Raw genomic sequence first — 22,104 nt, forward strand, 5'->3', positions numbered from 1 at the left:
CTAGTGGTTTGGATAATAAATGTTCTGTGTATCCACTGACATTCGACAAAAATGAAAACATGGCTGCCAAAAAGAAGTCTGTTGCTATGCACACCAACTACCTGTCGGCCTGCAGCTTCACCAACTCTGACATGCAGGTAAATCAGGGGCCTGGGTGACAATGGGCCAGCCTGCAGGGGGAGCAGGTTCGGTGGTGGAGAACTAAAGAGGGGGTGCAGGTGAGGAAACTGTTCCAGTGTCCTTCTTCACAGGAGAGTGTGTATGCTCCAGCAGTTGGCCCTAAGAGGAAGCTCCTGTTGCTTCTCACTGGTTTTATATGTACTATAATTTATATATATATATATAATTTTATATAGAAGGCTAAATCACTTTAGTTGACTCTTTGCAACCCTGTGATCATATCCCACCAGACTCCTCTGTCCATGGGATTCTCTAGGCAAGAATGCTAGAGTGGGTTGCCATGCCCTCCTCCAGGGGATCTTCCAAACCCAGGGATCAAACCTACGTCTCTTATGTCTCCTGCATTGGTAGGCAAGTTCTTTACCACTAGTGCCACCTGGGAAGCCCAAGTATAATATATATATATATATGTATGTATGTATGTATGTGTGTGTGTATATATATATATGTATGTATGTGTGTGTGTGTGTGTATATATATATATATATATTATATTTTTGGCCACACCACATGGCTTGCCAAATCTCAGTTCCCCAACCAGGGATTGAACCCAGGCCACAATGATGAAAGTGTGGAATCCAAACCACTAGCCCACCAGGGAACTCCTAGTTACATTATTATTTTTAATAAAATCAGAAATGGGTAAAGTCAGGGCTGTTTATTGTTGGTACAGTTGAAATGAATTCTCTGCCATATCAAACCTCCTTCTCTAATTGAGTTGGTGGGGGTGGGAGTGGATCGGGGAACCTTCTGGGGTGGTGGAAATTCCTTTCTTGAGTCAGAGAAGTGGTCCCAAGGTCCTTCTGTGTATAGAATTTCACTGGGTGCTGACTTTCAGAGTTGTGCACTTGACACACCTCATTGTACCTATATTAGACTTCTGTTTTAACAAATGTGGAAAGAGAAGGCTTCATATAGAAAATCTGTGCCCTACTTTGAATAAACCACAAAGTGGAGATAGTACGTAGGCTACGTTTTCTTTCAGAACCCTTAACATCCTACAGTGCCTTTGTCACGTCTCTCCAGCATACCCTCATAGATGTCACCACCCACATGGCCAGCTACCAGTGGTGGCTGAACAGCGGGGAGGCTGGGAGCCTGGAGCAGGAGTTGGGGGTCATAAACATGCCTTGAGAAGCTGCCTTGGAGGACAGTGTGTTGCCAGTGAGGTGTGAGGGGAGCACTGTGGGAGGCAGGCAGTCTGAGAGGTAGGAGGGCTGCCTGCATGGTGCCCTGCATGGTGGAGCTGACGCTACAGACAGTAGGGGCCATTGCAGGGGCTGGGGCAGGTTGGGTCTGTTTGAAGGAGGAGATTGTCTAAGTCAGACTAAAGCCCATTCTGGTTTCAGCTGAATGATGTCAGGAGGCGGCCAGCAAGGGTAGTGGTAGGGAGACCTGGTGATGGGCAACTGTTTGATTGCTGTCTGGGAGCAGTGATCTGACTGAGAGGGCAGTGTTTACCCCTGTTGTTTGCCACCAGGAGTTTCGCAAGTCTGTGCAGTAGGGGGCACGGTGGCCCTGGCTGCTGCCATGGCCATTCCTCATGTCTTTGGGTGTGAGGAGCAGCCAAAGCAACAGAAGATGTTTAGTCTGATGTTCTAGCTTGTCAATTATAAACAAGGTTTTATTATCCTCTGTGTTTTCATTTTTCTCACCTACAAGTGAGGATGGTAGTATATGCCTCCCTCTTGAGGTTTTCTGAGGATTAAATGAGATGATTCATGTAAAATACTTACTGTTGTTGCTTAGTGGCTAAATTGTGTCTGACTCTTTTGCAACCCCATGAACTGTAGCCCACCAGGCTCCTCTGTCCATAGGATTTCCCAGGCAAGAATACTGGAGCGGGTTGCCACTTCCTTCTCCAAAAGTACTTGGTATAAACCCTGGTAAATATCAATAAATGCTAGCTCTTATTATTTTATTATTAACACAAAGCTTCACAGGTGATTCAGATGCATGGCCTTTTTTGGGTACCACTGAACTCATGAACTAAGCCTCCTTCCAGCCCTGGGATCTAAGATGAAAAATGAAAACCTCAAAAGGCTGGTATAAGACCTGCAAGTTCTCTGCATTCCAAAATAAATGAGTGACAATGAGTTAGAGGATCTGTTTAGTGCATTTATCATAATGAATGTTTGATTTTTAAATCTTATTTTTACTTACATTATAATGAAGATCACAAATATTTAAAATATTTTAAAGATTAAGAATTTACTGTTAACTTTTAAAAACTATTCATTTCTATGATCAAAGATTATGGCATGAAAAATTTCCATTAAAGAGCTAGACTGAGGACTTTCTTGGTGGCTCAGATGATAAAGAATCCGCCTGCAATGCAGGAGACCTAGGCTCAATCCCTGGGTTGGGAAGACTCCCTGGAAAAGGGAATGGCAACCTACTCTAGTATTCTTGCCTGGAGAAACCCATGGACAGAGGAGCCTGGGGGGCTATAGTCCATGGAGTCACAAAGAATCAGACATGACTAAAGTGACTTAGAACAGCACACTCTGTTTCATTAATTTTTTACAAAGCTATTAGTCCTGATGAGTAAGTTGTTTAGTTAGTTCAGAGTCTTATCTCACAGGATCAGGTTATTTCCTGGAGCAGGCAGCTAATTTATTTTTACTTGGTCTCAGGATTGCTAATGCAGCACTGGGAAAGTGTGGCTTGCCCTGGAATTGATTAACATGGGGACAGGGAGTTAGATGGGTTTCCTGCCAATCCTGTTAACAGAGCTCCAGGAGATCAGCGACCAAGGCACAGTCTTTCCGCAACCCTGCCATCTAGCAGAGGGCCTGGCCATGGTCAGCCACAGCATAGGCCTTGGCCCTGCATGTGTGTGTCCGCACCACTCAGCCTCTGGGTGTGGGGTGCACGTTAATATCTGGGAAGCTCAGTGGTAGGCTTGGCTGCCTGTGGGAGCCGCTGGGGGTTCTGTTCAGCAGGTGTTCACAGAGTGCTTCCTACATGTCAGACAGGCAGGTACTGCAGGAAGGCCTCCAGATTTCATCCTCTGCAAGAGGACAGGCATGTAAACAGCTCATGACAGCAAGGGTGTCAAAAATGGACTGTCTTTCTCAGTACTGGAGAAAGAGTTCTGTGCTTGAGTGCAGTTTCAGCAGGGTGTGTGTGCGTGTGTGTGTGCGCATGTGTGCGTGTGTATGTGTAAGGAGCCTCCTCTTCCCTGTGGAACTGCAAGCATCTGCTTGGCTTCCCCAGAGGCCCTAGTGACACCCTTCCTGTCCTTTCCGGCGGCAGATCCTAACGGCGAGCGGCGACGGCACATGTGCCCTGTGGGATGTGGAGAGCGGGCAGTTGCTGCAGAGCTTCCATGGGCATGGGGCTGACGTGCTCTGCCTGGACCTGGCCCCCTCAGAAACCGGGAACACCTTCGTGTCTGGGGTAAAGACCCAAGGAAGATCTCTAGCAGCCCTCTGTCCACCTGGGAGCCTCAGGGTGGCACTTCCTGTCAATTTGTGGGACTAGATGGGACACCCCTTGAGTAGGGCTGAGATTCCTTGGCTGAGTAGAAGAGAGTTGGCATCTGAGAGCAGTAGAGACAGCAGCCAGGGCACCAGGCAGCTCAGGTAGAAACAGCGGTGAGGCATAGCCATGGTGTGATAAGGGCTTTGGCACCAGTGGGCCACTCTCCCGCCCCACCCCTGCCAGCCTCCAGCCCCTCCAACTCCCAGGCACAGGGAATGGTGTATCTGAAGGCTCAGAGTCGGGCAGGCAGGCCACCATGGCAAAGGAGCACCACACGAGGAGTCAGGACACCTGGGACCCACCTTTGCTGCCTGACTCTACATTTCGTCCTCTGTAAATTGTGCAGAAGGCACAAAAGCATTTGCCCCTCACCTCCCCATATATTCTACTATATGATGAATAGTAGAGGGAAGAGTTTCCAGTGTGTATGCAAGTAGGAGAGGCAAGTATTTCTAGGACATCTGGGAATAAGCGTGGAGAACTGAGCTGGCTGACCTGACCCTGGGTCCTGTCTCATCTCTGTCAAGAGACAGTAGTGGGAGGGGACAGAGACACAGACACCATCTAATGATGTTTGTAGCTGGAAGACATAAAGGCCCATTGCTCCAAGCTGCCCACTTCTTAGTTCTGGACCTCAGGTAAGGGTTGTGAGGCCTCTAATTGGCAGGGACCCTGATTTTCTTCTTGGATATTTGGCCCCATCTGTGTAAGTTTCATTCCCGTGTCTTTGTATAACTGTATTTATCTCCAGTCAACTACACTGTTTTTTCAGATTATTGATATCATTATAGATCGTATTGTCTCTTTCAGAGTATTAAACTTCATGGTTTAGGATCCTCCAAAGATTTGAAGACACTCTGATTCCTTTGTCCACATTCTCAGTAAAGATGTTGGAGAGTTGAATCCCCATTGCAGGTCTTTCTGAAACATCAGTATGGTGCCTCACTCACTCCTTCCTCTGAGTTGAAACCAACAATCTAATTTTAAACCATTTTTCCTTCTGTTTGTCCTTTGAGAGTCTAATTATACTGCTCATGCTTGATCACAGACTGCTCTGCAGAAATTTATCAAAATGCTCCTAGAAGCAGGATATTATGCATAAACTTGGTGTTTTTGATTCTCTGGATCATGTTAGCTACCCAGAGAGGGTTCATTTTACAGGTGTTGAGGCGGAAACCCAGGGAGGTGACTTACCTGAGCCACCCAGCTGACTGTGGGCAGACCCCAGACTAGGCTGCTGGGCTGCAGCTGGCCAGGAGCACCTGGCTGTCCAGTGTTCAGGCTGCCCCACACACCTGAGGCAAGGCTGGGAGGTCCCACCATACCCACTGTCCACTTGCCCTCCCCTCTGGCCTTATAGAAGCAGAGATAAAGAGGAGGGGAAAACATGAAGAGAAATGCCTAGGGGAAAGGGGAGAAGGAGGCCCTGGATAGCTTGCTGCCATTTAGAAAGATGGCAGAGAAGAAAACATGCTAAAAAGGGTGGTTGCGTACCTTCTCTTGCTCGCCCTGCCCCAGGACCTAGCTCTGACCTCCTAGGGCTTATCAGTTGAAGGAAGTGGCCTTAAATAAAGCTAGTCTCAGAAAAGCATGTAGTCAGAGCCATTTACTAATGGGAACTGAATGATCTGTGTGACATACCAGAACTCATGCCCGTCTATAGGCAGTCCTTGCAGTAGTCATAACTCTGGGTAATTTTGCGTTTGCAGGGATGTGACAAGAAAGCCATGGTGTGGGACATGCGCTCTGGACAGTGCGTGCAGGCCTTTGAAACACATGAATCTGACATCAATAGTGTCCGGTCCGTGAGTAGAATGTTCACGTTGCTTCTGTATTCTCTGCTGTCTCCTGGCCTGGGCTAGTGCTTAGCCTCCAGCCTCAATTTACTTTGCTGAGAGAGGCTTTTCCAGCAATAACAGCTGATGTGTGATGAGACCGAACGGTACTCCAGATTTCTTGGAGAATTTCAATGTAATTGCACCAGGGACAATGGCTATTTCCTCTCTAAACGAAGTCAATGTTTTTTGTTCATTCATTCAACCAATATTTATTAAGTACTTATCTGCTGAACATTATTCCAGGAACTGGGAATACTGTTTTAAAGGAGATAAAAATTTCTACTTTCCTATAGGAGACAAACAAGACAAAGCACAGATAAATGAACAGTGTACAAAGATACTGATAAGTTCCACTGAAAAGTAAAACAGGGAGCTGTGATGGAGATGGGTTATTTCTTTGACTGGTCAGGCATCTCTGAGAAATTGATGTTTAAATTGAGACCAGGAGAGTGAAGGAGCCAGGCTTTCAAAGAGCTGGGAGGAGAATCAGGGAGATGAGATGCTCAGGGACCTAACAAAAGGCCAGGTGACCACTTGAGGTGGCTAACGTGATGCATGTTTTGTCTTTAAAAGATCACTCTGGCTGCTGTATGGAGAATGCATTGTAGGGGAATGAGAATGGAAGTATTATGGCCAGTTAGAAGGCTGTTGTGTGAGTTCCAGATAGAAATGATGGTGGCTGAAACTAAAGAAGACACAGTGAGGATAGAAATGTCTAGAGTTGGGAAGGATTTGAGATTTTACCCTAATTGCAGGCTATCAAGTAAGGCTGCCAAGAGTTTCGTGGATGCTGGTAAAAGGCATAAGATTCCTGGTTAGAGATGAAGGATAGTTGATTACTAATAGTGATGGTAGTAGCTATGCTAGTTATCCAAGCTCCAATATCACAGGGTGACATGAAAAGGACTATATGACACCTGCACGTGCAAGGGGTTGCATTTCAGGAGGAGAACCCTGAGCTCAGGGAACCTGAAGCTTTTATAAGGGACAGTAAACACTGATCCATTTGCTAAAACTGAGAGGGTTGGAAGCAGTGCAGGGAGAAGGCAATGGTTGCACATGAATTCTGGAGTTCTGTCTTGGGCTAGCCAAGCTTGAGATGCTATTGTATGACCAAGTGGAGATGTCACGTAGGTAGCCAGATCTGTCAACCGGACTCCAAAAGAGAGTTTGGGACTTAACATATACTTTTGGAAGATGGCACCATCAGGAGAGCATTTAAAGCATAACCACTGAAGAATCTTCATTATACTTAGAGGAAAGCACTAGACTTATTCCCCTTAAAAGCTAGAACACAGTAAGAATAATTACTTTATTAGTAGAAATGTTAATAAGAATTTTCTAGCTCACTGACCTTAAATGTAGGAAGGGAAAAAACTATCACTTTTTGCAGATGTGTAGAGATTACCTAGAAAATCCAAGGAAATAATTTGAGAAATTACTACAGTAGATGAAGTTATTAAGATACAGGATAGACTATAAAGCCACAAAAATAAATTCCTAATAACAGCTTAAAATTGCACATCCTCTCACCCATGCTGTTCCCTCAACCCAGAACCCTCTTCTAATGTACATCAGGTCTCAACTTACAGTGCTGTCTCTCCAGAAGGCCTGATTATTGAGGAGAGGATGACTGTAACAGTAATAATATCATTCATTGCATGCATTTTATCTGGCCCCATGCCATGTTTTTTGTGTATACTGTCTTATTCAGTCTTTACTATAGGAAATGTGCATTATCCTCCTCACTTTTCAGATGAAGAAACTGAGGCTGGGCCAGTCGAAGTCACTTGCCAAAAGTATCCCCTGTAGTGAGTGGTCAGTGCAGTCCCTTTTCATCCAATTGCAGTGTCTGTGTTTATAAGCACTGTCTTATCCCTGAGCTCTGGCCAAGCCTTTGGAATGGGGTGTGTGATCAAGGGAAAGTAAGGATATAGGCATCTGCTTGTGTTCAGTGTCAGATACAAATAGACATATTGTCTCATTTATCCTCACCAACGCTCTGCAAGGCCAGTGTTACTGTCCCCTGTTTACAGAGAAGAAACTGAGGTAGGCCAGTGGGGCCTTCTGGCTGAGCCTCCGTTTCTGGTCTCGTGATGAGTAGTCCTTGTGTCCCTAGAGTCTGAGGGCCCAGCGTGGGACGGCCTTCCCGGAGGCTTCTGATGGTCACCCAGGATTTGGGATCACTGCTCTGAGTGCCTTCTCCCCACACTTCCTCCTGCAGGTACTACCCAAGTGGAGATGCCTTTGCTTCGGGATCAGATGATGCTACGGTATGTTTAAGTCCTCAAGAACTTTTCCTATTTGAACGAGAGATATGCTGACTTAATTTTATTTTTCAAAAATAATTGTTTTCCTGATTACAGAACTGATATGACTTCTATAAAGAAAACTTAGGGGGAAAAAACCAAATTTTGTTAATCATTCTACACAAGAAAAATCACAGTTGAGTAAATTGCTGTCTTTTTAGTTTTTAAACAAATGCTGTTTTATAATTTGCTTTTTGCACTTAGCAATAGATGGTGAACATTTTCTCATGCCAATCAATACTTTCCTACATTATATTTTCTTAATGATTGAATAGTTTTCCATATTATGGATATGTCATCATTTACTAACCAGTCTTCAATCTGGGGACATTTAGGTTTTTTTAAGGGTTTTTTTTCCCTGTTAAAAACTCTGCTACAAGCAAATATTTTTGGTACCTCTCTTATTGTTTCCTTAGGATGAATTCTCATACGTAAACTTGATGAGTCAAAAACTGGCCTAATTTTAAGGATTTTGATACTAGCTGCAAAATAATGTTGACCTGTTTTTCAGTAGGCACAACTTTATTGTGCTCTCACAATAGCAAATATCTTATTAAATAATGAATTTCACCTTAGTTTGCTATTGTGAAAGAAATTACAAGGAATAGATTGAGAGTTTGATAATAATGAAAATTTAAAACTTCTGTATGCCAAAGAATATTTAACAAAATATAAGGGCATACATTTGGGGGATTTTAAAAGCTTTCCTTACCCTTTGGAATTTCTTGGAAACAATTCTAAGGATTCCATTCCTTACCTATTCTGAGAAAATATTAAAGATGCATATAAAGATTTTTTATAGCAGAATGATCATGGCTTCCTCATAATTTTATTTATAAAAGAGAAAAATTAGACACAATCAAGACACTTAGCAGAGTATGGCTAAGTAGATTCTGATATATCCACACGAGGGATATAACAACCATGTTAATCCTATTTTTTTAAGATTATTAATGATATTAGAAAATGTTCATAACATCATGCTAATTGAAGCAATAATGAAACATCCACCCCATTTAAATCCACACATAAAATAGATTAAGACTGGGACTTCCCTGATGGTCCAGTAGCTAAGACTCCGAGCTCCCAATGCAGGGGTCACGGGTTTGATCCCTGATAATGGAACTAGATCTCACATGTTACAACTAAAGATGCTGCATGCCACAATAAAGATTGAAGACCCTGTGCATGCCACAACTAAGACCTGTTGCAGCCAAATAAGTAATATTTTTTTAAAAAAGTAGATTAAGACTGAAGGAAATAGCCAGGTGCTAGTAAATATCTCTAAGACTTTCTTCTTTATGCATTTCTGAGATTTTCTGAATTTTCTACAATGAATACATATTCCTTACCAGAAAGAAAGAAGGCTTACATTTTGTTTTTTGTACTAAAGAAATCTGCATTTGCTGTTTCTTTGAGTCTCCAGTGCTCCATGGGGATATAATAAGAATTGGGATTGAGGAAGAAAATACCGAGAGAAAAGGAAAGGTTTTCCCCTTGACCCTCAAACCACACAAGCTACCGGCACCTGCCTGTAGCTGTGTGATCACTGATGCCCCAAACAGGACCCAGAAACAAGTGCCTCTTTGTCTTTGTCACCGCAGTGTCGCCTCTATGACCTCCGGGCAGACAGGGAGGTCGCCATCTATTCCAAAGAGAGTATCATCTTTGGAGCTTCCAGCGTGGACTTCTCCCTCAGTGGTAAGATTTTCCTGGGACTGTGAAACAGGAACTCAGAGAATCCGTCAAGCTTCCCCTCAGCTGCACTTCCTATGGCCCCATGTGCTAGAAGAGTCTACGCCTGCGCGGGTTTTCATTGCACTTTTGACACCACATTTTGCCCAGCCTGAAGCAGCTTCCCCAGCCCATAAATGAAGGCTGGGCCCATCTAACACTCTTCTTCAGAACAATGATATCTCAGAACTCCATCTGCTGTGCCTTTAGGCATTTCCTCTGCAGCCTTCCATTTTCCCCTTCACACTTGGAAAGGGAGTTTTTTCAGAGGTGGAGGGAGTGAAGCCAGAGTCCCCTTCTTAATGCCCCAAAGCTCATGTTGCCTCTGCCTTCACAGCTGGAGAGGCTACCAGGGAGAGTTAGGGCAGCACTGGTATATTGTGTCAGTGGACCATTCAGTTCTCCCAGACACCTTCCTTCTGGTCATGCAGCTGTGCCTTTGTGCTGCTGCTGCTGCCTGGAACATCATTTCCCCTCCCTTCTCTGCATGGCAAACTCCTATTCAACCCTCAAAGGCCAACTCAAATAGTGCTTCTCCCATAGTGTCCTCTTTGATCCCCTTTCCTCTGTGATCACATAGCACTTTACACATAGCTGAGCACTTCCATTACAGCCCCTTCCACACGGCGCTGCAGTGATACATGAGTCAGCCTGCCCACCATCACCCTCCACAGGGGCCAGCAACTGTGCTTTCTCCTCTTTGAATCCCCAGGGCAAAGCGCAATGCCTGGCACATAGTGGGCACTAAAGCACTGTTTATTGAATGAATGAATGAACAAGCGCATAAAGGAGAGTCATGAAAAGAAAAACAAAAGGAAGGAACTGGTTGAGTAATCATCTCACCTCTTGCTTTAAGGTCGCCTGCTGTTTGCTGGATACAATGATTATACCATCAACGTCTGGGATGTCCTCAAGGGGTCTCGAGTCTCCATCTTGTTTGGACATGAAAACCGTGTTAGTACTCTACGAGTTTCCCCTGATGGGACTGCCTTTTGCTCAGGATCATGGGATCATACCCTCAGAGTAAGAGAGAAGCTTTTCTACTTTACTGTGTGTGTGAGAGCAGGAGTGATTGGTCTTCTTGAAAGCAGAGATGTCAGAGTAAGCTAGGATGGGCCTGGGCAGCCAAAAGAGAGCTCTAATTTCAAGTCTATATAGCCACAGAGGAATGATTTGCCTTGGGAGGTAGTGAGTTTCCCATCAATTCAGGTATTCCAGCACAGATACCCTAAAAGTCTGATTCCATCCTGTGACAAAGCCAATTGCCACTCTCACCTCCCAGGAGCACCAGAGTCCTTATCCCAGTCACAGACCCCTGTGAAGTCCACACAGAGGCTTCAGGAGGCCTATGAAGTCCGGGCAATTATATGCTAAATTGTGTATATGTGTGCATTTTCCCAGGAATAGTGTCCTTATGGCTTTACTAGATTCTCAAAGAGCTCCATGACTGTCAGGTGTTGGCTCCCTAGAAATGCCACCAAAATAACTGTTCAGCAAGCAAAACTTACTTCACTGTGGAAGATCACAAACTTGACAGTCTTATTAGCATTTTAGAAGGAGAGAGCAAAGGCAGATATTTATCTGCCAAAGGTTTTAGGGGTCTGATTGAAGGTAAATCTTTTGATGGAGGGACTTAAGTAGGATTGGACAAATTTGGGGCATAGCTTAAGATTGTTTGCTGGACACAGGGTCAGGGGAGGGAGAGAATTTCAAAGACTGTCTAGAAAAGTAGCTGGTCATTTGATGCTGCATTTTATCCTAAGAAGTGTGTGTCATTTCTAAAACGAGTAATTGAATAGTCCAGTCGTAGGATAAATAGATTTTTTCAAAATTTGTGAAATAAACAGTGAAGTTATTTGTGATTTCATCATCCTGGGCAAGAGTTTGCTAAATTAATCAAGCCATGTCAGTATACCCAGAGAGCTGGATACATACAGAGGATTCCGGTTGTCAATCTAAGAATTACCATTCCTTAGCAAGGGGGCCACAGATGCCCTTCAGACAGTTAACTAAGGGAGAGGGAAAGCGAGGGCCAAAGAAGCACCTTTGAGTTGCTAGGAATGAAGTATTATCCTTCTAAGACATCTGAGTGCTCTATTTTGGATGCAGTGTGTATGTTTGTGTATTACAGACTTTGATTTTCTCTCTTTAAACTCAGGTTTTACAAATGTCAACTGAAAAACAGACTGAAGATTATCTGTTTGTGTCTTTGCAGGTCTGGGCTTAATCACAGTGCACATAGGCACCTGAGAATAGAATCTGAAATCATCACATGTAAATAGATCTTACTTCTAGAGGGTCTGAGAGTTTCTTGCAACTTAGCTTCAAGTGAGCAGCTCTGTGACTGAAAGTTCACCAAACGTCTCCAACATTACTATTAAAACCATCACCCTGGAAAGATCCCAGTGTGAACCTCCAACACTATTGAGAACACCTTCCAGTACAGTGTTTTTCATTTTGAACATTTTTGAAAATATATCTGTTTTTAAGATTATTATAATTATAGTAGTCTAAACTCATTTTCTATTCCTGGTAGAATTCTACTATTCCCAGTAGAATTGACCATTTACTATATTCCGTTTTGTTTCCTGGAATCAAGTTTATTTTTCGGAGCACTTTAAGAGCTGATTTTTCTCAGTGTGCATTCTGACATTTGAAACCTTCCCCAAGAATTGCTGACTTTAATGGACTATGTGAGGACCATGTTACTTGGTCTTAGAAGAAAATTCCAATTCCAAATGTAATGAGACAAAATCAATTCTTTTACATGTGTTTTTATTGTGAAAGTATCCTTTTCAGCCTTGCCGCCTCTTGTCTTTTTTTTCAGGTAAAACATTTCCATGTTACAAATGAAGCAGAGATATGGGTAAAATAGACAGGTTTGATCTGTGCATCTTGTGATGGTGGCTTATATCGGGAGGATGGGACATTTTCTATCATTAGAGGGAAAACCTGAGTGCTGTTTGGGACACAAATGCTTCTCAGAGGAACCGAAACCTTTCTGTGTGGGAACTGCTGCTGCTGCTGCTAAGTCGCTTCAGTCGTGTCCGACTCTGTGCGACCCCATAGACGGCAGCCCACCAGGCTCCCCTATCCCTGGCATTCTCCAGGCAAGAACACTGGAGTGGTTTGCCATTTCTTTCTCCAATGCATGAAAGTGAAAAGTGAAAGTGAAGTTGCTCAGTCATGTCCAACTCTTAACGACCCCATGGACTGCAGCCTACCAGGCTCCTCCGTCCATGTGATTCTCCAGGCAAGAGTACTGGAGTGGGGTGCCATTGCCTTCTCCATGTGTGGGAACAGAGGACAGTAAACTTATTTAAAAACCTATTTGTGGTATTAGATGTATTAGGATTAATAGCATCTACTCAGGCTAAAGTGAATCTTGTCCATATCAATTATACTCATAGTTATTTCATTGCAAGTGTAATTACATACACAGATTGATAGCTCTTGAATGATGATGTCTTTACTTCACTTACATGGAGGAAAAAAACATAATATCCTGCCTTTATTTAAAATTCAGCAGATTCTTCTGGAAGATACCAAGTGCTTTAGTTATAGGATCCCTTATTTTCAAGTGTAGAAGCTTATCCTTTGTTTTAGAAAATTCCTCATTCATAAAGACAGCATGCATCACTTAGGGAAATAAAAGGTCACCTCAAACCAAAAACCATTCCTGGGTGAGGCTAGCCCTCTGGGTGGTCTGGGGTCTGCCGGCCCATGTCCTTGTGGTGTCTGAGGGCTGTGTGTGCTGAGTCCCCCGGATCCTCGGTCCCCTCTCATGGCCCTGCCGCAGCCTGGCCCTTCTCCTGATGCTAGTTCCAGCTTTGCAGGCCCAGCCCCAGGCTCTGCCACTTGCAGAGGCCCTTCCAGACCTGGAGCTATCTGATAGGCCTGGGCCTAGTGCCCCTGTAAACCTCAGGGGGTGCACCAGGCCCACCCGCAAAACTGCTCATTCAGATATCAAAATCAGTCAGAAATTCCCCAGGCCAGCTTTTCCATCAACTCTTTTAAACATAACGGTTATATTCAATCATTTGCCAAGAAGACATTTACTACGGGTTTTACTACACAGTAGGTCCTGGAGTAGAGAGAGACAATGTGAAAGGCCCCTACTCACCTCCCCCAATCCAACCCGCCTCCCCATCTCTGCTGCTCTACCCACCTTGAGAACAAGAGAGAAGAGGGGTGGGAGCACAGCCCAGAGGGACAGCTTTCAGCACCTTCTCCATTTAGTGGACTCCATTCTGAGCAGGGGCTCAGGGAAATGGGCAGCAGGTCCACATGGTTCCTGCCAACTGCTGAAGTGCTGGCCCCACAACGTGTCCTGTGAAACCCCCAAGCTCCGCTCCCAGAAGGTTCTCCCAAGTTTGCTCCTGGGCTCCTAGTTATGGTACTTCCTTCCCTGTCTCCTACAGACCCTTCCGTGTGTCTGCACTCTGACCTGGGCCTCCCAGAAATGAAGGAAGACAGGGCAAAGGAGAAGTCACTCAGACGCAAGCAAATTCAAGGTTGTATATTTGGAGAGGTGGGAGGTATCGTCAGTATATGTGCAAAGTAGTCCCTGACTTTACAATCAGAAGAGTGACTTTCAGGGCCCTAAGAAAGTATTCCCTCCAACACTCACCCCCATGAGCAGTAAGCCACCTCCCCTAAGTATTTAATCTCACTTGGGTGTTGTTTAGTATTATTATTGATGAAATACTTGGTTGGGAATATACCAGACGACATGGAGATTCAGGGATTAAACTTTAGGTAATAAATCATATTTTGCATATTGAAAATAATACTGAGTGGAGTTTGTTAATCAGGCTTTCTTTTTTTTTAGAGGACTAGGAGGCAAAGGTACTAAAACATTGTGGTGAAGGGGCCAAACAGATGTGCCCACAGGTGTGCACAGCCTTGGACACCCCCTTTCCAGCTAGAGAAGAGAAAGGTTAGGCAGAGAAGGGGTTTAACAAGGAGGTGTGTGATGACAGGTGGTGTAGGAAATACCTGTGAACTAAAACCAAGGCAGCTGCTTTGAGGGAGTGGGCGGCTGGCCTCCTAGAAGTGGGTCTGGATTTGGGGTTCTGGAGTGAGCCCGGGGCCAGAGCAGGCACCCATTATCCACTTCCCTCTTCCCACCCTGGGCCTCCTCCACACCCTTCCCTGGATTGTTAGTGGCTTTAAACAGCACAGGTTGTAAGGGCCCTTGCAACCTGGCCTCTCCTAGTTGCTTGGCCATCTGGCTAGAAGGTGATCCTGCTAACACTTGATTGATCTTAAGAGGGGGGAAGCATGGGGACAAAGGTTTAGACTGAGCTTTTCCACTTTTACAGGATATCTAATATCTAAATGCCTCTCGGCCTCAGTTTCCTCATCTAGGAAATGGGAGAGCTCTAAAGTTCCTTCCCCTCTTCCCTTTCCTGTTCTCATCCTCTCCCTTCCAACACCTCCTGTCCCTTCTCCCTCATTCTTCCCCTTGTCCCCCCATCTTCTCTCTCCTCTCTCTTCTTATTTCACCTCTTTCCTCTTCTCTCTCCTCCTCCTCCATCTCCCCATCCTCCCTACTCTTCTCCTTTTTCATTCTTTCCTCTCCTCTCACCCCTACAGTCCCTACTCATGTATCAAAATAGTAATTATTAAAGATTCATCTAGGCTAGTGGTTCTCAATGTTTTCATCTAAAGATCCCTCTACACTCTTAAAAATTACTGAGGACCCCAAAGAGCTTTTGGGTTATGCGGCTTATATCTATCAATATTTATCATATTAGAAATGAAAAATGAGAAAAATTGTAAAACATAGGATTCCAGAAGCACATATTCTACCACCCATCAGTAGCCTCTTGAAAACTCCTGAGAAAAGGAGAGTTTTAAAAGCCACACGTACAAAAAAGGAGTCAGTATTATTGTGAAAATAGTTTTGACTTTGGAGGGTCCCCCGGAAGGATTCCCAGGATCGTACTGACTTTGAAAGCAGCATATCTGGGCACAGAGAGGCAGTGGTCAAGGCAAAAGACCAGCAGGGGCTGTGAATCTCTGACAGTCTTTTCAAAGGAAGACCTTTGGGATTCTGGGGTAAGCTCAGCTGCTGAGTTCAAAGATCAACTGGCACTGGGATTAGAGCTTCCCTCCAAGCCTAGGATTGCTGACTGTGCAGGCATTTGTAGATCTGCATTCCCCAAATGTGCCCACTGGCTCAACAGCAGGTTAAACACACAGACCCTAAGGCACCTCCCCTGGAGATCAGGATCAGGCAGGACTGAAGTGGGCTGGGAATTCTGATGAGGCAGCAAGCTGGGGAAAGGTCTCAGTGAATCCTTTAGGAGCACATGAAGCTAAACCACTCGCTCTCTCACCAGTGATAGGGGAGAATCAGGTCACTCTTCAGAGCATCTGCCAACCCCTCATTCTCTAACCAGGGCTTGGTGCTAGCTAGGCTGGCCTTCAGGACTGGTCAGTCTGCACAGTGGGTGGACTCATGGTAATTCTGGTGAAAGAAGTGAAATGGATATGTTTCTGTACTTGTGAAAAGGATGCAGACCCTCTAGGGAGGAGATGGGATCAGAAACAATGTGCTGGTTGATTTAACCACATACATAAGAAAAACTCAATGCAAATATGGTATGAACATTTATGCAAAGACTGTGACAACAAAAAATTGCCTATCTTTGAACCCTAGGTTATCTAACCAACACACCACTGTGGAATGCTTAACATTTGCCTGGTTACTCATGTAAACCAGGAACCAGAAGTCACTGTTTCCAACCCATCTGTATTCCCCAGTAATAGGTGATCTCCCCCTCCTAGGTCTGTACCCAAGGGAAATGAAATCATGTCCACACAGAAACCTGAACACATGTTCAGAGCAGCTCAAAGTGGAACAACTCAAAGGTTCAACTGCTGATGAATGGATGGCCAAAATGTGGTATATCTATACAATGGGATATTATTTAGCAATACAAAGGAATTAAGTACTGATTCAAGCTACAACATGGATGAGCTTTGAAAACATACCAGATGAAAGAAGCCAGGCACATAGGACCGCATAGTGAATGATTCCATTTACATGAAATGCCAGAATAGGCAGATCCATAGCGACAGAAAGTAGATCAGTGGTTACTTAGGAGATTGGATATCCTTTGAGATAATGAAATTACACAGTGGTGATGGTTGCACCACCGTGAATATACTACAACCCACTGAAATCTATACTTTAAAAGTGAATTTTGTGGTATTATGAATTATATCACAATAAAGCTGTTAAAGTGTATATGAAAAAAACAGTAGGTAGTCTCTAGCTACTTTCAGTATTTTAAAAACAAAACCAGAAAACGTATAGGTAAGGCTCACCAAAAATATCACAAATTGCATTTTGGTTAGAAGTGGGGCAAGTGAGCCTGGTAACCTTGATCAATTCATATTAATAATACAAGCTCCTCTGTAAAGAGCTTTTACTATGTGCCAGGCAGTATGCTAAAGCCTTTGTACATACCAACTCGTGTAACCCTTATGACAACCTATGATGCAGACAGTTTATCACCTCCATTTCTTAGATTAGGAAATTGAGGCCGGAAGAGCTGAAAAACTTTTTTCACAGTTGCACAGCTCCTAAGTGGCAGAGGGTGGATTATAGCCAAGTCTGACTGCAAACTGGATAAGAAATTCTGTGTGGAGGTTAATTTATTCGTTTGTTTGATTCAGCTAATATTAACCAATGGCAGGGCCAGAGGATTTACTACTAACACCCAGGCTACTCCAAATCTAAGAAAAAACTGTGATTGCTGCTAAATATAAAGTTCAAAAATATAAAATCATGACTCCCTTGAAAATAAAACATGAACCTATATCAAAACATTTAACTTAACAAGGGAACTCGTAAGATGTCCCAACCAGCTCAGTTTGACAAGGTTTATATTCCCTTCTGGCAAAATTCATTTCTCACCACATCAGAATCACTGGTACTTGCAGATCAGGCCCTCAGCAGTAGCATTAGCCAGCTCAGCCTTCACAGAGAGAGTTCTGTTATGGCCACATCCTCTGTCTCCGCTGCATGGCCTCTTCATTCATGGGCATTCGTAGAGCAGGCACCGTGGCAGCTGTGTAAAGAAGCTCTCTGATAGCCATGTAGCACAGAATTTTGTCTACTTGAATTAGTAAGATCCTCCTCTACAGTGGCCACCCTTTGGAGGCATTGACATGGGAGACAAGTATCTTCAATCTGCACCTGTTCAGAGGGCTTCACCCACATATCTGTGTCCAAGATTTCCTTGTCACCAATCTTCAAGGTCCTGACCATCCAGCCAGACCATCAGCAGCTGCCCAAGAATCAGTGTAGATCTCTACTCTAGCCATCTCTTACCCCAGACTGAGGATACAGTCATATATCCTGCTTGAATTTCTAACCAGTGGGAGGATTTTCCTTCCCCACTGTCTTTACAGTCTCCCCTCGTGAGCAGAGCTATAAGGCTCTAGCCATCCACTTTCACGTGGCACCAGCATATCATATAGACCTATCTACAATATATCAATAACCTCAGATATGCAGATGACACCACCCTAATGGCAGAAAGCAAAGAGGAACTAAAGAGCCTCTTGATGAAAGTGAAAGAGGAGAGTGAAAATGCTGGCTTGAAACTCAACTTTCAAAAAACTAAGACCATGGCATCTGGTCCCATCACTTCATGGCAAATAGATGGGGAAAAAATGCAAACAATGACAGACTTTATTTTATTGGGCTCCAAAATCACTGTGGGTAGTGACTTCAGCCATGAAATTAAAAGACGCTTGCTCCTTGGAAAAAAAGCCATGACAAACCTAGACAGTGTAGTAAAAAGCAGAGACATCACTTTGCCGACAAAGGTCCGTATAACCAAAGCTATGGTTTTTCCAGTAGTCATGTATAGATATGAGAGTTGGACCATAAAGAAGGCTGAGTGCTGAAGATTGATGCTTTCAAACTGTGGTGCTGGAGAAGACTCTTGAGAGTCCCTTGGACAGCAAGGAGATGAAACCAGTCAATCCCAAAGGAAATCAACCCTGAATGTTCATTGGAAGGACTGATGCTGAAGCTGAAGCTCCAATATTTGGCCACCTGATGTGAAGGGCTGACTCACTGGAAAAGACCCTGATGCTGGGAAAGATTGGGGGCAGAAGGACAAGGGGGTGACAGAGGATGAGATGGTTGGATGGCATCATCGACTCAATGGATATGAGTTTGAGCAAACTCTGGAAGATTATGAAGGACAACAAAGCCTGGTGTGCTGCCGTTCATGAGGTTGGACATGACTGAGCAACTAAACAACAACACAACATCTACAATCCAGGCTTGAGTTCTTCTCCCTCAGTCAACTTGTCATAAGCAACTCCCTGGAGGCCATAGGCATGGAATGAGGAGGCAAAGCAACAGGAGTTGGTGTTGCAGCAGTCTGAGCCACCTACCCATACAATCCTACGTCATGTAGCTGAGTTCAGTCTCATATACCATTTACACTTGATGATAGATTGCTACTGTGCACACCTAACTTTATAACCAGGTAAGTCCAACAGCATCCATATTATGATGAGATCTCAAACTGCATGATCACCTTATTCAGCTTCTACCACGACTGAGCAGCAAGCCAGAACCTGCTTCTCAAAAGGAGAATAGTTACTGGCAGAAGAGGACATAGATTTGCTTTAAAATCCTAGAGGTCTGCACTGCAGTGCTATTGGTGCTTGTCAGAGATTCCATCCGGCTTCCCTATTTGACACTTCAAGTATCATTGGATCTGTTGGATCTTAAGACCCAAGTGGTACAGCAGTTTGTTGTTGCTGAATAGTCATCCCCATGGACTGGGGCCCGCCAGGCTCCTCTGTCCATGGGCTTTCCCCGGCAAGAACACTGCATTGGGTTGCCATTTCCTTCTCCAGGGTATCTTCCCGACCCAGGGGTTGAACTCACATCCCCTGCGTTGCAGGCAGATCCTTTACCACTGCACCACCTGGGAAGTCTGCTTGTACTGCAGCCTAAATGACTGCAGAGCCTCCTCTTGTTTTATTCCTCAGTCCACCAGCCTGTAGATGGGTTGAGGTTCCATACTCAAATGTGTACGTTGCCTCCAAAGTGACCTACCTACCAAGTTTGTGCCTCTTTCTTTTTGTAAGTGATACAAGATACAGCTATTCATCTTTCACCCTGGTGGGGATATTTCAAAATGCTCCAGACCAATGAACTCTCACAAATTTCACAGCTGATACCAATTCTGTGTCTGCCTGGGTCCAATCAGGAGAAAGAAGCCATGGAGTAACATAAACAGAGAAAGATTAGTATAGGAAGTATATTAACTATAATAGGGGAGTGGAGTAATGAGGGATTGGCTAATAAAAAGTGGAGAATTCTAAGCAATATAAGGATAGTAGCTATAAGAAACAGCCAAAAGCTGGATAATTCTATTATAGCGACAGTTTAACTGTGCTGTGATTGCCTGTTTCTTTGTCCCATCACTTAGACTGTAGGGTCCTTAAGAGCAGGGACCACATGCCTTGCTCTCCATTATATCTCCAGTGCTAAGGGGGAGACTTAGCACCCCAAAGGCTAGGAGTAAATGAGTGAATGAATGAATGCACGAAAGTAAATAATATTGGTACTCTAGTAGCAACATGCAGGAGAATTACCCTGTTTCCTGTCCTCTATGGCCAGACTCCAACACACACCTGGATGCTTCCATCCAATCTGAGAAAATGCTGATAATGCTTTCAAGGGAGTCACCAGTGGAGGGCTGTGTGTAGCCTTTGTCAACCTCTCCTAGTATGAAAGAAAGTGTTGGTGGCTAGGCTCCTCTGTCCATGGAATTTTCTAGGCAAGAATACTGGAGTGGGTAGCCATTCCCTTCTCCAGAGGACCTTTCCCACCTAGGGATCAAACCCTGGTCTCCTGCATTGCAGGCAGATTCTTTACCATCTGAGCCACCTTTAGGAACCTCTCCTAAAGGAGAGGCAAGTCTAGCCCAGCTGCCCAGACTGTTCTGTCTGGGTTCTTAGTCCCCAAGCCTAAAGCTAAAAACAATAACCCCCAAAGAGTCTCACTCTGGCCCTGACTGCTACGTGAATCCATGCACACCACGGGGCCTCGCCTGTTGCGACCGGAACACGTGTAGATGGGATTCCCATCAAAGGCTCCTCTCCAGACCTGGGAAAGCAGCTAATTGCCTGGGGGCGGGCTGACCCGAGCCAATGCGAGGAGGGGCGGGGCGCAGGCAGGCCCAGAAAACAGGCCCGGGTCGGACCCCCGGTAGAGGTGGAGCCATGGTGGACCCGTTTAGGGAGCGCACCGCCCGGCTGCTGATGGACTACCTGGAGTTCTGCGCTCGGGAGCCCGGCACTCCCGCTCCTGCGCCGTCCACGCCTGAGGCTGCCGTGCTGCGTCAAGTGGCCGCCCGTATCCTGGAAGCAAATCGAAACGTCTTGCCTCTATACCGCCGCTACCGCAGACACCGCGTCGAGCTGGTGGCCAGGATGGCGCAGAGGCTACTCGACGAAGACCCTGGCCCCAGCTGGGGCCGCGTGGCCTCACTCGTGACCTTCGCGGGCTCGCTGCTGGAGAGGCCGCCGCAGATGACCCGACGGCGGGAGAAGAGAGACGACGGCGGCGTTAGCAGGGACTGTCGGTTCCTGGTGGCCCTTCTGTGTGCTCAGTTCTGCGAAAGGCACCGCGCTTGGCTGATGGCGAACGGCGGCTGGGTGAGCGCGAAGGACGCGGGAGGCTGGTGGGCAGCCTGGGACGCGCCCACGCACCCGGCTAGCGGAGGGACTCCGAGGCACCAGCCCTGTAGAGCATTCGTTTCAGCAGGTCTGGGAAGTTTGGGGTGAAGTCTGACTTTCTGTACTGGTAGAGTCAGTTGCCGAAACAGGCCTAGCTAGACAGCTCGCATACTAAACCATTCTGAAAAAGCAGCACCCGGCTTGGGTTTGCACACTTTGGCCCTTCCCTTGACCACCCTCTGGTTTTAGGGTGTGCCCATGTTAGGTCTGGATGCTAAGTAGACTCCCAGAGTGGTGAAGTCAGCAATGGGGTGACCTGGGTCAGATGGATTCTTTGTACAAAACTTATTAGATGCACCTTTCTTTCGGACCCCACAGCTCGGCAGGTCAGAGCACACCAGCCTAAAACATTAGAATGAAAAAGCAGCCGCTGGCCCCTCCCCACATCTCTCAGGAAGCACCAAGGCGGAGCTGTTTGGGGGTGGTGTGTGCACTTGCGCCCTGAGGTGCTGACGAGGTTCCTTAACTTCTGATTTACTGCACTCAGCCTGCAGTTGCGCGAGAGCCTGTCGCCCTGGCTCTCAGCTGTAAGTCATTGGTCTCTGTGGTCTAGGCTAGAGCAGGAGTTGCACCGCGGCTCCAAAACCGATCGGATGATCAAGGAGGGTCTGGCCAGCCTTCAGTAAGAAGGTAGAATGCCCTGCTGGGTTCTGAGTGAGACCCCTGCTTCTTTTTTCTCTTCCTACTGGAGTTGAATCAATGGCTGTAGTGACCCAAGTGATGGAAGAAATGCAGCCAAATTATTAAAACCAGCAATTAAAAACATAATC

General features: G+C 45.4%; 2 protein-coding genes across 7 annotated transcripts in view; both read left to right on the plus strand.

Moving 5' to 3' along the window:
• Positions 1-12,348, plus strand: part of GNB5 (G protein subunit beta 5) — a 32,045-nt gene extending 19,697 nt beyond the window's left edge. For 2 of the 6 annotated variants that reach the window (XM_081508193.1, XM_081508197.1), the window contains 7 exons: positions 5-137; positions 3,439-3,582; positions 5,376-5,467; positions 7,729-7,777; positions 9,418-9,514; positions 10,404-10,570; positions 11,763-12,348. In XM_081508193.1, the coding sequence (XP_081364319.1) occupies positions 5-137; positions 3,439-3,582; positions 5,376-5,467; positions 7,729-7,777; positions 9,418-9,514; positions 10,404-10,570; positions 11,763-11,774 (694 nt within the window). In that variant the 3' untranslated portion in view covers positions 11,775-12,348. Of the gene's footprint in view, positions 1-4; positions 138-3,438; positions 3,583-5,375; positions 5,472-7,728; positions 7,778-9,385; positions 9,515-10,403; positions 10,571-11,762 lie in introns of all 6 variants that reach the window. The other 4 variants (XM_081508192.1, XM_081508195.1, XM_081508196.1 and 1 more) reach the window with 3 other exon arrangements.
• Positions 12,349-17,105: 4,757 nt separating this feature from the next.
• Positions 17,106-21,382, plus strand: BCL2L10 (BCL2 like 10). The gene has a single exon (XM_081510792.1). It carries the CDS (start codon positions 20,747-20,749, stop codon positions 21,380-21,382), a length of 636 nt encoding a protein of 211 aa, XP_081366918.1. The 5' UTR covers positions 17,106-20,746.
• Positions 21,383-22,104: the final 722 nt, after the last annotated feature.

The sequence above is a fragment of the Giraffa tippelskirchi genome, chromosome 7 (genome assembly GCF_054371585.1).
Source record: "Giraffa tippelskirchi isolate mGirTip1 chromosome 7, T2T-mGirTip1v1.2.pri, whole genome shotgun sequence".
Lineage (NCBI taxonomy): Eukaryota > Metazoa > Chordata > Mammalia > Artiodactyla > Giraffidae > Giraffa > Giraffa tippelskirchi.

Bases quoted from the DNA above. Each gene is read 5' to 3' on its own strand.
- BCL2L10 (XM_081510792.1), top strand. From the start codon at position 20,747: ATGCGAGGAGGGGCGGGGCGCAGGCAGGCCCAGAAAACAGGCCCGGGT.